The sequence below is a fragment of the Balaenoptera physalus genome (genome assembly GCF_965194825.1).
Source record: "Balaenoptera physalus genome assembly, chromosome: 20".
NCBI lineage: Eukaryota > Metazoa > Chordata > Mammalia > Artiodactyla > Balaenopteridae > Balaenoptera > Balaenoptera physalus.
This window is the reverse complement of record NC_138901.1, coordinates 60,507,830-60,521,925: the sequence shown is the minus strand read 5'-3', so window position 1 is coordinate 60,521,925 and position 14,096 is coordinate 60,507,830. Positions and strand designations below refer to the sequence as shown.

At 40.2% G+C, this 14,096-nt stretch overlaps 2 protein-coding genes across 8 annotated transcripts in view; both read right to left on the bottom strand.

Annotated features, from left to right (window-relative positions):
- Positions 1–14,096, bottom strand: part of ARHGAP44 (Rho GTPase activating protein 44) — a 490,736-nt gene that overhangs the window by 187,368 nt on the left and 289,272 nt on the right. The window lies entirely within an intron of this gene.
- MYOCD (myocardin) overlaps positions 10,804–14,096 on the bottom strand; it is a 492,789-nt gene continuing 489,496 nt past the window's right edge. For all 7 annotated transcript variants that reach the window (XM_082441359.1, XM_082441357.1, XM_082441361.1 and 4 more), the window contains one exon: positions 10,804–14,091. In XM_082441359.1, coding sequence (XP_082297485.1) covers positions 13,520–14,091 — 572 coding nt within the window. In that variant the 3' untranslated portion in view covers positions 10,804–13,519. The remainder of the gene's footprint in view (positions 14,092–14,096) is intronic.

Sequence of the window (14,096 nt, the reverse complement as noted above, 5' to 3'; positions counted from 1 at the left end):
GATTTAATCACAGATGCCAAAAAAATTATGAGAATACTTTTGCAATTTTATGTCTGCTTGTTTCAAAGTAAGCTCTTTTTTCACTAGGAAAATATATATTACTACAGATGTTTTTAAAATAGGTAGCAATGGGGACTTCCATGGCAGTCCAGTGGTTAAGACTCCGTGTTCCCAATGCAGGGGCCACAGGTTCAATCGCTGGTCTGGAAACTGAGATCCGGCATGCTGCACAGTACAGCCAAAAAAAATAGGTAGCAAGAACCCTATGTTCATAGCAGCACTATTTACAATAGCCAAGACATGGAAACAACCTAAATGTCCATCGACAGATGAATGGAAAAAGAAGATGTGGTACATATATACAATGGAATACTACTCAGCCATAAAAAAGAATGAAATAATGCCATTTGCAGCAACATGGATGGACCTAGAGATTATCATACTAAGTGAAGTAAGTCAGACAAAAACAAATACCATATGACATCACTTACATATGGAATCTAAAATATGACACAAATGAACTTACCTACAAAACAGAAACAGACTCACAGACGTAGAGAACAGACTTGTGGTTGCCAAGGGGGAGAGGGTAGGAGAGGGATGGATTGGGAGTTTGGGGTCAGCAGATGCAAACTATTATATACAGGATGGATAAACAACAAGGTCTTGCTGTATAGCACAGGGAACTATATTCAATATCCTGTGATAAAAACATAATGGAAAAGAATACAAAAAAGAATGTATATATATATATGTATAACTGAATCACTTTGCTGTACACCAGAACTAACACAACAGTGTAAATCAACTATATTTCAATAAAATAAATTAAAAAAAAATAAAAATAGATAAAATAGGTAGCAAGAATGAGTAGACCAAGAACACTGAAAAAATTGGAAAAGTTGTTACAAAACAACACTCCCCGAAGTAGTCAGGCTCAGATAATTTCATTTATTTAAAATATAACTATTTCATTTATTTAAACTATAAATTTATTTTAAAGATTCAAGAAACAGATCATTCTTCTGCTATTTAAAGTGTTCCGGAGCACAGAAATAAAGGGAAAGTAACTCAGTTCATTTTATGAAATTGGCCTAACCCTGTAACCAAACCTGATGAATGTAGCACAAACATGAAACAAACACAAAAACAACAAACCAGTATCTTAAGAGTAGACATAAAAATTATGAATAAAATTAATCCACTAATAGAATGTTAATGAATAAAATCTAACACTATATGTGTTTACATATAAATGCAGGTACGTTTTCATGGTATTTATTGAGGAATGAATAGTGCAGATAAATTAAAAAATAAAAACCGTGCCTATTCTTACTAACCAAGATAACATTATGAATTTATACATATATTTCAAAAAAGGGATCACAGTTGTTAGGTCAATATGTTCATTCCCATCTTCTGTTATTTTAAATATCTCTGTGATTAACATGGTGACTAACACTTTGCACATATACTTTCTTAAGATCAAAATTAAAGAATTAGAATTTCTGCATCAAGATACACACCACTGTATATAAAATAGATAAACAACAAGGACCTACTATATAGCACAGGGAACTATATTCAATATCTTGTAATAACCTATAATGGAAAAGAAACTGAAATATATATATATGTGTGTGTGTATATATGTATGTATGTGTATATATACATATATATATAACTGAATCTGTACACCTGGAAATAACACAACATTGTAAATCAACTAGAGTTCAATTTAAAAAGAGAATTTCTGCATCAGAGTGTGTCATGTTTTCAAGTTTATTCTTGTATTGCCAAATTATCCTCTAGATTGAAAAATGGAAACATTTTGCAGGCCCACCTACCATGCATAAATGTTCTATTTTCCCCACACCCTGACCTATATGGGGTCCATATAGGACCCCATATTAATTAAAAGTACCCCATTAAAAGTGGGGTACCAATTTTAATAATCCTGCCAGTTGAAGAGCTAAGAAATAGCATTATAGTGCTATTTTAATTTGCAGGGTTTTTCTTTTTTATCACATTGAACATTTTTCTCACATGTTTCATGGCTATGAGTGTTTCTTCTTCAGTTAATTGCTCACTTCTTCATAGCCTCAGCCTGGTTTTCTCTTATGGCGTTCCATATTTTCTTAGGGATATTAAAAAGCTCTTTTGTTATGTTAACTATACTAATGCTATTGTATCTTATGGCAAATGTTTCCTCTAGTTTGGCCTTCCCCCTTTTAAAATCTCTAATGTTGATTTTTGTCTTCCAGGAATTTTACATTTTTCATGTGGTCAAATCCATCAATCTTTTCCTTTATGTTTTATGCCCTTAGTTTAATGCTTAGAAAGTCTACCCTATCCTCAAAGGGTAGAAATATTCAACTGTATTTTCACCTAAGCCCTTTCATGTGTTAATTCTCTTTATTTAGAATAAATTTTAAATTCAACTTTGGGGACCAAAAAGTTAACTAGAGCCGGTAGTTTTGACTCATTTCTTCCTCCAAAATCATTCTGAAATAATTCAAATATATATGTGTGTGTGTGTGTGTGTGTGTGTGTGTGTGTGTATATATATATATGTATATATATATATATATATTTGAAAAATTCTATTTCACTGGTGAAAATTAGGGGAAACGTCCTACTTGCTAGCTTGGCAGAAAATAGTACCAGTGATTCTGAGTCAGGGAAGCTGTCCAGGAGAACGTTACTATGTGTGGTAACCCGTTGGGGGAAATTAAACAGAGACCAACACCATCTCCGATAGACCACTGCCCCCACCATCTCGGCCACCAAATCCTGACTAACCGGACCTCTCTGAGAATGAACAAACGCACACACACACACACAAAAAAAGACTGAGTAGTTCAATATAATAGTAAAGATGATGATGACGCCGACAGTGATGATACCAAGTGAATATAATAATAATATATTGATAATATATATTATCAATAATAATAATAATAAACCATATAGCTAAGCAATATTGTAAGTATCTCAACACTCATTATCTTGTTCAATCCTGAAAAGAACTCTGGGATGAGGGTTTTATTACACCCATCAAATAAATCAAAGCACAGAGGGTTTCTGTGAATAGTCAGTCATTCAAGTGCCATCACTGGGATGCAAACCCAGGTTTTTCTAGTTCAAATGCCTGTGCTTTTATTACAGGTTTTTACCTCCATAACACAGGGAGGCGAATCTGAGAATTCAGAGAAATGTCCTCCAGTGAAAAAGTTAAGCAGGAAGTAAGGGAAATATATTTTTTAAAGTCTAATTTGTATTCTTGGTGAGAACAGAGAGAACATTGCTTTAATATGACAGGAGCTGGTTGCCACGAAAAAGAGCCATATTAAACACGAAAGAGTTCTTGGATGAGAAACATATGACTTCCAAACTAATGAAATTCAACAGAGGCAGGAAATAGCAGATTTGGCACTGCCCGAAGCAAAATTGGTGCATTCCAACACGGGCTGGAAGAAAGCTCCCCAAAATTCAGAGGAAAAAAGTAGGTAATTCAATGAAATGAAAGGAAAAGGAAGAGAGACATGGAATCTTTTTCAGAACATTAAAATATATATATACATGTAATAGAATTTCCAGAGCAGATGATGAAGAAGAAAATAGCATAAAAGTTCTTGAAAAGATATTCTGCACAGCTGAAGAAAGGCCCAAATCAAAATTGAAATCATTCATCAAGTGCCAGAATATATTACTGCAGTGGGTAGAGGTGGGAGTCCTAGATGTATTTTGGTAAAACTTCTGAATTTCAAAGATAGACACATACTGTACTGTATATTTGAAATTTGCTAAGAGTAAATCTTAAAAGTTCTCATCATAAGAAAAAAAATTGTCATTTGTGTGGCATAGATGTTAACTAATTGTGGTGATCATTTCACAATATATACAAATATCGAATCATTATGTTGTATACCTGAAACTAATATAACGTTATATATCAATTATACCTCAATCTAAAACGACAACCACTGCCAAGGGGGAGGGGGGTGGGGGAGGGATGGAGTGGGGAGCTGGGGTTAGCAGATGTGAGCTATGATATATGGAACGGATAAACCCCAAGGTCCTACTGTATAGCACAAAGAACTATATTCAGTATCCTGTGATAAACCATAATGGAAAAGAATATAAAAAAAGAATGTATATATACATATATATATGTATAACTGAATCACTTTGCTGTAGAGTAGAAATTAACACAACATTGTAAATCAACTATACTCCAATAAATAAATTAAAACAACCGCCACCACCACCACAAAAAAACGAAGATGGATAGATACAAATGTATATAAGTACTGTTCCAAGAAAAGTTTGTCTCTGAAGAAAAGCCGATTCTCTCAATGTTTCCTATTGGCAACACTCAATGCAATAAAATTTGGAGCCATGTTTACAGAGTTCCAATGGAAACAGGTTGTAACTCAAGTGCGACTCAAAAATTCTACATCTGGTCTGACATTCACAAACAAGGGCAAAAGAAAGTCATTTTTAAACATGCAATGCCTGGAAAGGTTTATCAGCCACCCATTCTCTAAAAAAATTATTCTTCCCAAAAGAAATAAAAAATCAAAATAAAGAACAAGAGAGAACATTTTCTGTAGGAACTTGGGGTAGGGAATGATTCCTTAAACATGACACCAAAAACTCTCACCTTAAAGGAAATATTGATAAATGGGATTACTTAACAATGAAAGACTTCGGTTTATCAGATAATACCATTAAGAGAATAAAAAAAGCAATCCTCAGAGTGGGAGAAGTTACTTGCAAACCACATAATAGTCAAAGGACTCAACTCCAGGATGTATAAAGAATTCTACAATACAATAGGAAAAAGGCAGAAAACCTAAAAGAAAAATGGACGGGGGATGTGAACGGTCACCTTACCACAGAGACAAATCCAAATGGCCAAAGGACATATGAAAAGTTGCCAAACCTCATTAGTCATCCAATATATGCCAATCGATTTTACAAGGGAATACCAAAACACCACCATAGCCTGGCTAAAATTGAAAAAGATTGGCAAAAACCAAGCGTTGGCGAGGATGTAGCTCACCTGAAGCTCATATATTTTGATGGGAGGACTAGCCCCTCAGAAAGCTGTTTTACATTATCAGCTAAGGCTTAGCAGTATGCAAAGCCCATGACCCAACAATTTCACATGTTCAACAAAAATGTGTACATATCTGTACCAAAAGGCATGTGCTAGGATGTTTGTATCAGCAACATTTTCAATAGTCAGAAACTGGAAACAACTGAAACATCCATCCACAGTAGAGTGGACAAATAAACGTGATACAGCCGTGTATCCCTACCACCTTCTCTCTTGTGTGTACTACCAAACTCTCATTCGCTTTTAGGTTACCTCAAATATCTCTCCTCTTGACAATCAATCCTTTGAATTTCTGACTCTCTGCTTTGGTCCTGTGTGTCTTCTTCCTCACATGGGCATGCTTCTTGAAAGGCAGTGTCTGGATTTACCGTCTCCATTTCCTCACCACCTTTCAATTCCTCGGTCTACATCCACCCGGCTTCACCACTGCACCCAAGATGCTCTCACCACCTCCTTATTATTAAATCAAACAACACTCTTCATTTCTTACCTTACTGAAACAGTAGCGCTAGACACGATTGAAGACTCCCTCTTTCTTGACATTTTCTCCGTGCCTGGGAGACCACCTTCTTCCGGTCTTCTTCCTGGTTTTCTAGCCACGCCCTTTCCTCGCCTTCACCAATATCTTACGTGTTGGTGGTCCTCAGCATCCTCTTTTCTTCTCACTCCACACATTGTGTAGCTCATAGTCATCCCCATGATTTCAGTTAATTTCCGTATGCTGGCTTCTCCCATCCCTAAATCTCTACACAAAGGACTCTGAGTTCCAGACCTCCCTCGTGAATGCTTCTGACTTGAGTGCCCTACAGGCAATAGTCGCTCAAAACTCAAATTCACAATTTTTCCTATAAAGTCACTCATTCTGGCCTTTTGCCTCTGTGAATGGAATGAACATACATTGGACAACCACCTACCCCTCCCAGATCCGAATCCTCTCCTTTGCTCTCCACATCCAGTGATGAAGACTCATACTTTCCATTCTATTTCAAATCTACCTTAATCTCTCCATTCCTACCACCGTTTCCTTAGTCGAGTCACCATCTGTTTGTTGGCTGGTTTATTACGGGTTCTTAGGTTACTACCTTCACTCTAACCCCTAGCCTTACCCCATCATTCCTCATGTACTAAATTCAACATGTTGAATTTCCCTTGAAGTTCTCATGCCTGTAGAATAAGAAGGGCACCAATGATTTATCAAACGAATTCACAATTTACTCGGCTGCCCTTCCCTTATCCTTGTCACTCCATCCATTTCCACACTATAGCCAGAGTTCTCTTTCTAAAATGTAAATTTAGAAACTTAGGGGACAGATAAATTTGGAATTTGGGATTAACAGATACAGACTACTATATATAAAAATAGATAAACTACAAGGACCTACTGTATAGCACAGGGAACTATATTCAATATCTTATAATAATCTATAATGGAAAAGAAATGTGAAAAAGAATAGAGATATATATGTATAACTGAATCACTTTGCTGTACACCTGAAACACTGTAAATCAAGTATACTTCAATAAAAAAATTATAGTAAAAATAATAAAAATTAAATAATAAAAATAATAAAACAATAAAAATTAAAACATAAAGTGTAAAGATTATTATAGCACTTCCTTGCTTAAAATGCTTCAATGATACCCTCGTGTTTCAAAGATAAGTTCACACTTATGGCAAATTCTCATTTATCTCCAGGCCTTTACACAGGCTGTTGCCTCTGCTTGGAATGCTTTCTTCCTCTGCTTTGGCCTGGCTAACTCCATTGTTGTAACTATCCTGGCTTGGTGGTCTCCTCTGGAGAGCCCTTCTTGACCATCCTCCCCACCCAAGACTTCCTTAAATGCCCTTTCTCTACCACACACCACATGGGAGCAGTATGCACTTACCCGCATGTAAGCAACTTAGGCTACGTTGTCATTCCTTGTTTGTTTCCTCCACTAGGTGACAAACTTCTCATCAACAGGGGCTGTAGAGAGTAATCTATAGTTTGTGCATCCTTTCCACCTTTTGGTAAAAGCACCTCAACCTTGCTTTAGAAAAGCTCACCTTCTCCACTGTCAGTCCACGAGATTCAAATGATCCCACGCCGCAGCTCAGGGCTAAACAGGAAATCCAGACCCTATGGATGAATTTGTATCTCATGCTCATGGCCACAGAGATTGGTTCACGGATGAGACCAATGAGAGACAGCTGTCAGATTTCTGCTGTGACTCTTAGGAATGAGAAATTCTCTTTTTGCTGGAACTGCTAATCTTGCAGGATGAACACCTGGGGCTTCTGGCCACCTGTGACCTTCTTGCTTCTACGTGGGGAGAACCCACGAGAAAGTAAGGCCAGAGCAGGGAAGGCAGAGCCACGGCATGGGGCAAGATCAATGCTAGTCTGAACTAGAGCCGAGGACCCCCATTCCAGGGCTCTTTCACAAAATCTCAGCTCCTCCATTTGGTTTATATATGCACTGATGAGAAAATGATGGTCAGGAATAAATTTAGGGGAGAAAAGAAGATAAAAACTCAAGTCTTCCTTGGGGAGTCTCTACAGATTTTATAGATCACCTTGATGCCCAATTTGTTCTACATTACCATTCGGTTTGCTCAGCTGCGAAACTGATGAGAACATTGGGTTGGCTGACTTATCTGTGCGTGTGTTTTAACAGCATATATGTAACTGCAGACTCTGTTCCTTTTCACTGAAGCCCTCGTTTTATTAGTATCATCAGTGGTAAGTGCGGGTGAGATGTACAGTGTTTGAGATCAGGGACATTGGAGATAAATAAAGTGTGATTACTGGTTCTGTCAATTTTGAGACGCGTAACCTTAAGCGATTAACTTAGCCTTTCCAAACTCTGTTTCTTCAATGTAAACTGGGGATAATCATGGTACCGCTTCATGGGACCATTGTGAGAATTGAGTGAAATAACAGCACAATGCCCGGTACATCACATAGTTTAGAAAAAAGCTTCCATCTCTTTCTAAAATAAACATTTTATTTAAAAATATACATATATTTTTAAAAAAGAACACATGCCAACTTTGGTATTTAGCCATTGCTTCTTTTCTCTTCCTGGTCACCCACATTTCTTTCTAGTTATGTATCGTTGAGCAAAGGAGGCCGACGTGAAAACTTCACCACACAGGGTCCCTGCAGAGAATGTACGCTGGCTCTTTTGACTTCTTCACAATGTGTCTCTTTGTGTTTCGCCAAGGGAGGATTTCAAGTACCCAGTCACACATTGCCCTCTTTCCTCACTGCGGGCGCACTGGAGAGACCCCGGGGAAAGCAGTGTGGATTCCCTTCCTTTGGAAAACATTACAACAGCCTCCAGGATCCTCAACATTACCCTCCCTTTCCCCATAAACCCTCAGGAGCTGTTAAAACATGTACAGGAAACTCACATGACCAGTGTCCATGAGGCTGAAGGTGATTAAAATAAGCACAAGAGACAATCAGGAGTTGGTCTTAATCCGCAGAATTCTAGAAGCCTAGAAGCCACCAACTCCTACAATCAGGAGGGAACTTATTCATATGTTATCAAACTCAATGAATCCTATTACAATTTCCCTGGAAGATGATAGAGAAATTTTTCTCAGACCTCTTCCTGTCTTAAAATCATCTCCTAATGTGTAGTCCCAGCCTAGACAGGGTTGCTCTGAAAATGTGGATTCCAGAATCGAACCCAGTTCCTCACCACACTGAGTGGCTCTCAGACTTACAGGACTGTCTTGTTCCAGGACCTGGACTCTGTGTGTCTAGTAATATCATCTAACAAAGCATTAGCAGTTTCAGCATCTGAACCGCCCTGCTGGTTTCTACTGGATTTATAGGAAAATGAACACTCCAGACTCTTTTAATCCGAGTTCTCTCATAGCTGATAGCAAACTGTGTGCATCTGGAGACTTCCCCTGTGAGGACCACAGCCAAGCCCTGAAGGGGGACCAAGCTGCCCTCACAACCCTGCAGCTTTTCTCCTAAACGATGGAGGCTCCCCGCGGACACCCCCCACCCTTAAGTGTCCCTTTGGTCCAGAGAGCTTGTTCTGAAGATCAAGACTAGGGGGTGAGGCAAAAAAAAAAAAGTTTCCTTTACCCTTCCCTGATTTTCAAGAGGCTTCTGTATCTGGCAATGAAAACAAACCCTAAAGCTCTCACAGATGTTTTAAGTGGTGCAAGTATGGAAAGATGTCTAAGTGACACATTGAGGCTGTTTGAGAAGAAAAAAAAAATGTTAGCATGGGCACAGCTTTTACCTAAAAGGGGGCCCTCCCCTCTACCTTCTGGAAAAACGAAGATCCCTTTGTCACCATAGGTAAAGGGTTTCTGGTTGGAGGACTGGGAGATTCCCAGTGTTCTTGCAACTCCCCAATCACTCAAAATCTGAACCATCTGTGCAGAGTCTACATGGTATTGTACATTTGGGGGTTTGCGTGCTTTGCACAGGTGAGACATCAAGTACTTAGCCACTGGATGAGTAAATTGGACGTGGGAGTTTTCGGCTAGGCCAGCATTGATTTCTAGAAGAGCTGATGGTGTCTGAACATTTTTGGAAAAGGACTGTCTTGAACGCTTGGGGTAGGTTTTTGAGTCTTTTTTTCAGATTGGAAATAAATGTTTCTGAATGGCAAAGGCCACCAGTTCACAGACCCTTGACTATTTAGGTGAAGACCCTCTTGCTTTCCTCATTTACCAGTGCAATCGTTTCATTGGAGAGAATCATTTCTCATCCAAAATTTTGCGATTTGCTTTTCATAATGCAGAGTCTTAGTTGAACTGAGAGGTTAGGACCTTCCCTTCCTTTCCTTTCCATTCCTTTCCTTTCCTTCCTTCTTTCTCCCTCCCTCCCTTCCTTCCTTCTTTCCTTCCTTCCTTCAACTTCCTTCCTTCTTTGCTTTCCTCTCCTTCCTTCTTCCTCCCTCCCTCCCTCCCTTCTTTCCTTCTACTTCCTTCCTTCTTTCTTTCCCCCCCCCCCTTTATAGTAGAGTGTGTGTCATCTCAATAATGCTGTTAGAAGCAGAGCTTCTAGTGAGCACTGGCTTAAGGAAAGCATTTGCACAAAGGAATTTCCTGACTCCACTGGGTAAGTGTGAACCTACTGCACCAGCGTTGGGAAAAGCTGCAAATGTCTGCAGGTCTGCTTTACCAAGGGGGAGTCCCAGGGGTCTTAAGAGAACTACATGTGGCTAGTTTCAAGCTAACCTTGACCATGGCCATCTTCCTAAGTCTCTGTACATCTTTTAGTCATGCTCAATTTGTCACCAGAAAAGGAGACACAACTAAGAGTTTAAAAGAACTTAAAAAAAAAAAAAATCCTCTATAGGAGACAGGTGAATTAACACAGATGATCTGGGAGCAACTAACTTCATCAACCTTCTCCCAATTATCCTCAGTTTTATCTTGCAAATATCACATCTGATCTATGAAGAGACAGTGAATATGGTGGGTGGAGACTGTGGGAGGAGGTCAAAAACAACAGTCCAGGAGTCTGCTCTGGGTTGTGTGTTGGTCTGTAGCAGCGAATATCTTTTGTTAACTGTGAGGCGTATATGTCAGTGCCAGATAATATCCTAAAAATATCCCAGTGAAAATGCATAGTCTTACAAAGATAGGGGCCTCCTAACCAAGTCTAGCATTTCAGACAGAAATACCCAAAGGAAAAAATAATTGACACTCAGACCAAAGTCTCAGAGATTGCTGTGCGATTGTTTTCCAAAGGAAGGGGGACGAAAATAACATTAAAAAAATCACACAACGTGGCATATGAGAAATGGATGGACCAGCGAGCTTTATCAAGATCCGAATAAAACTTCAACGTCTGAGGAACACACAAATGTGAGGAATGTGTCACGAAGGTTTTCTTCTCCATTAGCTTCATTGTCAGAGAAGAGATTGGCAATTTTCCCCTCTAGATTTTTGGTTCTGATGACGGACATAAAAGCAGAGTGTACCGTGTGGCTCTTTTAAAGCACAATGCAGATGAAGGAATGTAAAACGACTGTCATCTTCCACTGATGCTCTCCCATGAGAGATGGTGGTACCCTTTCCAGCGACCAACGGTGATGCTCTGCTGTCTTTTCACATCACAGTCACTGTCAAGACGAGCTTGTTCATGGTAAGCAGGTGGTTGTGAGTCACTGGGTTGGAGCCATGAGTCATACACAGAGAGGCAACGTGTAATCTGGGTGATTAATCAGGAACTCGTAGTGAGAAAGGGCAAGATCATTTCACAGCAGATGGAGGCTTAAAGGCTTTTGGTATGGAACTCTAACACTGCCTTGAAGATACACACACATTCACATATGTGTATGTATATGTACATATGTATGTGTATATATGGATACATATATACACACACACCTATAGACACACATACATATACATATGTATATATCTATACACACATGCACGTGTGTGTGTGTATATATATATATATATATGCATATATATATATATATATATATATATATATATATCCCTCTCCTTCCCTCCCCACCCCCCAATAAGATCTGGCAGCTTTCAGAGTAGCAGTCACCAAAAACACTCTGTGTTCACACACGTTTACAAGTTAACAATGGAATGACTTCTAAATCTTTGGTTTTTTTCAAAAAGAGAACTTCTAAAATCACAACATGTTTGGTTATTTTCTCCATAAGTGCACAGTGAACAATTTTTTTTTTTTTTTACAAACGAAGAAAACAGTGCCTTAGTGATTTAAATAAAAAATAAAAACAGCGATAGCTACTTTCTACAGCATGCAACACTATGAAACGGTGAGCTGGAACCACAGTGAGCCTTAGGGAGACGATCCTGCAATTTAAGTTTTTCAATTCCCAGCAGAAGCGCAAGAGGTGATGAGGAATGCACACGAGACCGACGTCTTTTCTCCTTCCATCCTTTTCAACGTGCAATTGTGTTTTCTTTCAGAAACCCAGACCTGAAATACTCTCTCTTTGTAACTATGATTCGTATTTATCTTTACCATATAATGATTTCCGATTTCCCCAGAGCAACCCAAATCAGTGATTGCTATTAATCAAATGAGGGTAGAGACAGCTTTGTGACTGATGGGCCGAGTCATTGGTTTCTTCCTGAGGACATTCTTTTGACTTCCTTTTGTAGCAAATTACGCATATGGAGAATGAGTTCTCCAGGAGAACCTCGATTTTTTAGCTTTTTAACATATGGCTTTATTAGGGGTACGACAGCTGGTTAGACGGCAGAAGTTCTCTTCTCCCGATTGTGGGGCAGAAAAGGAAAGATCTCCAAAAGAGGAGCAAGAAAGGACTGATATCTTGAAAGAAAAGTAGAGCGGGAGAAAGGTAAGCAGAGGTGGACCACCTCCCACCAATAAGAAAACAAGAAAAGCAGCCTGACTTCTATAAATAATCGTCCTGTGATAGTAACCCATGGTATTTATTTCCATGACACGTGAAACGATGTTCTCTCGTCCTGTCTGAATTCTCTCTGATATGGCTTCCTGAGGCTAGAGAGAACCGTCTTCTGATCTGCCTACACGGTCCTCTCTAGTCTTTGACGCTAAAGGGGGTTGTGCTGGAGAACAGTCTATGGCAGAAGGTTTTGCTTTTCTTCTTGCTTTAGGGTTCTTGCCTGTTTCACAATGCTTATCACCACGGAGACAGTGGGAATGATTCGGCTGCTGGTTGAGAAGGAGGGAAATACTAGGTGGGGTTCTTTAGGCCAAAGGTGGGTCGGCTGTGGGTCAGAATTGGGGCCACTGCAACGGGGCAGCTTTGTGGCTGAGGGACGCTGAGTTCATTTCACTCCCCTGGGAATGGATTGGTCCTGTCCCTCTGTTCTGCCTTAAGAACCTGACACTGGGCCTGACTTCTACTTTGAAAGCCAGGTGACAGAGAGACAGGAAGCAGCTTCCGTCATGGGTACGTCCTCCGTCACCTCTGATGGACTGGCTTCCTAGTGCTCCCAAGAGAGCTTACATCGTCTTTCCACAGTATGTGTAATAAATTCATGAGAAAAGCTTACAAAGTGAGATTATGCCCCAACAATGCCTGAGAAAAAGTACAGGCTAGAAAAAAGACTGGTGTTTGAAAAGGCAGTGGAAGAAATTTTTTTTTTTTTTTGGCATTCTTGGTCTGAAAAAGCGCATTTTTGAATGCACTGCTGAAATCCTGAACAGTCACTGAAGGTTGGTAAATATTACATCATCTATCTATATAGAAAAGACTCCTATTTGCTCTTGTTTGTTGTCACAGAAGTCTCCATTGCTTCTTTTTAATTCTCTCCGGCTTCTCCTCCTCCTCCTCCTCCTCCTCCTCCCCCTCCTCCCCCTCCTCCTTCTTTTGGATAATGTCAGTGTTTACAGTTGTGTGCTTTCCCCCACGGGGTTCCTACTGGTCTTCCTTAGCACGCTGCGTCAGGCATCTACCACTGCTGTAAGTGGAGGTCCATGGGGGAATTCAAATTGAGATCCGTGACATCCAGGAAATCGATGTTGAAGATGCTGGGGCCGCCGGTGGGGAGGGAGCTGAAGCTCGGGGTGGAGCTGGGCGGCGTGATGTCCAGCCACTCCATGCTTTCCCAAGGAGATTCCGTGAAGCTTAAGGGCAGCCCACTGCTGTCCACGGACGAGGGTGAATACTGAGTCTGCATGGGGGAGAGGGGGCCCGGCAGGATCTCGTGCGCGTTGAAGAGGTCTTCCGCAGCCTTCCCGGAGAATCCATCCATCATCCCATCGAAGGGGGGCTCCTCGCTCCCGAGTTTCAGAAGGGCGACGTCGCCCACCTTCCCCAAGGGGCTCTGGGAGTTTAGTAAGACTTCAAGGTGCTCGTTGCTGTTGGCGCCGTAGTGATCGAAGGAGAGCTGGCCTCCTGCAGAAGCTGGTTCAAAGGAAGCCGGGGGCTTGGGGAGGGCAGCAGTGGGGCTTCGGGAAGACCCAGGTATCTTTGGGACTTTCTGAAGACATGAATGGTCCTCTCTGGCGTCAGCTGGCATTTCTGTT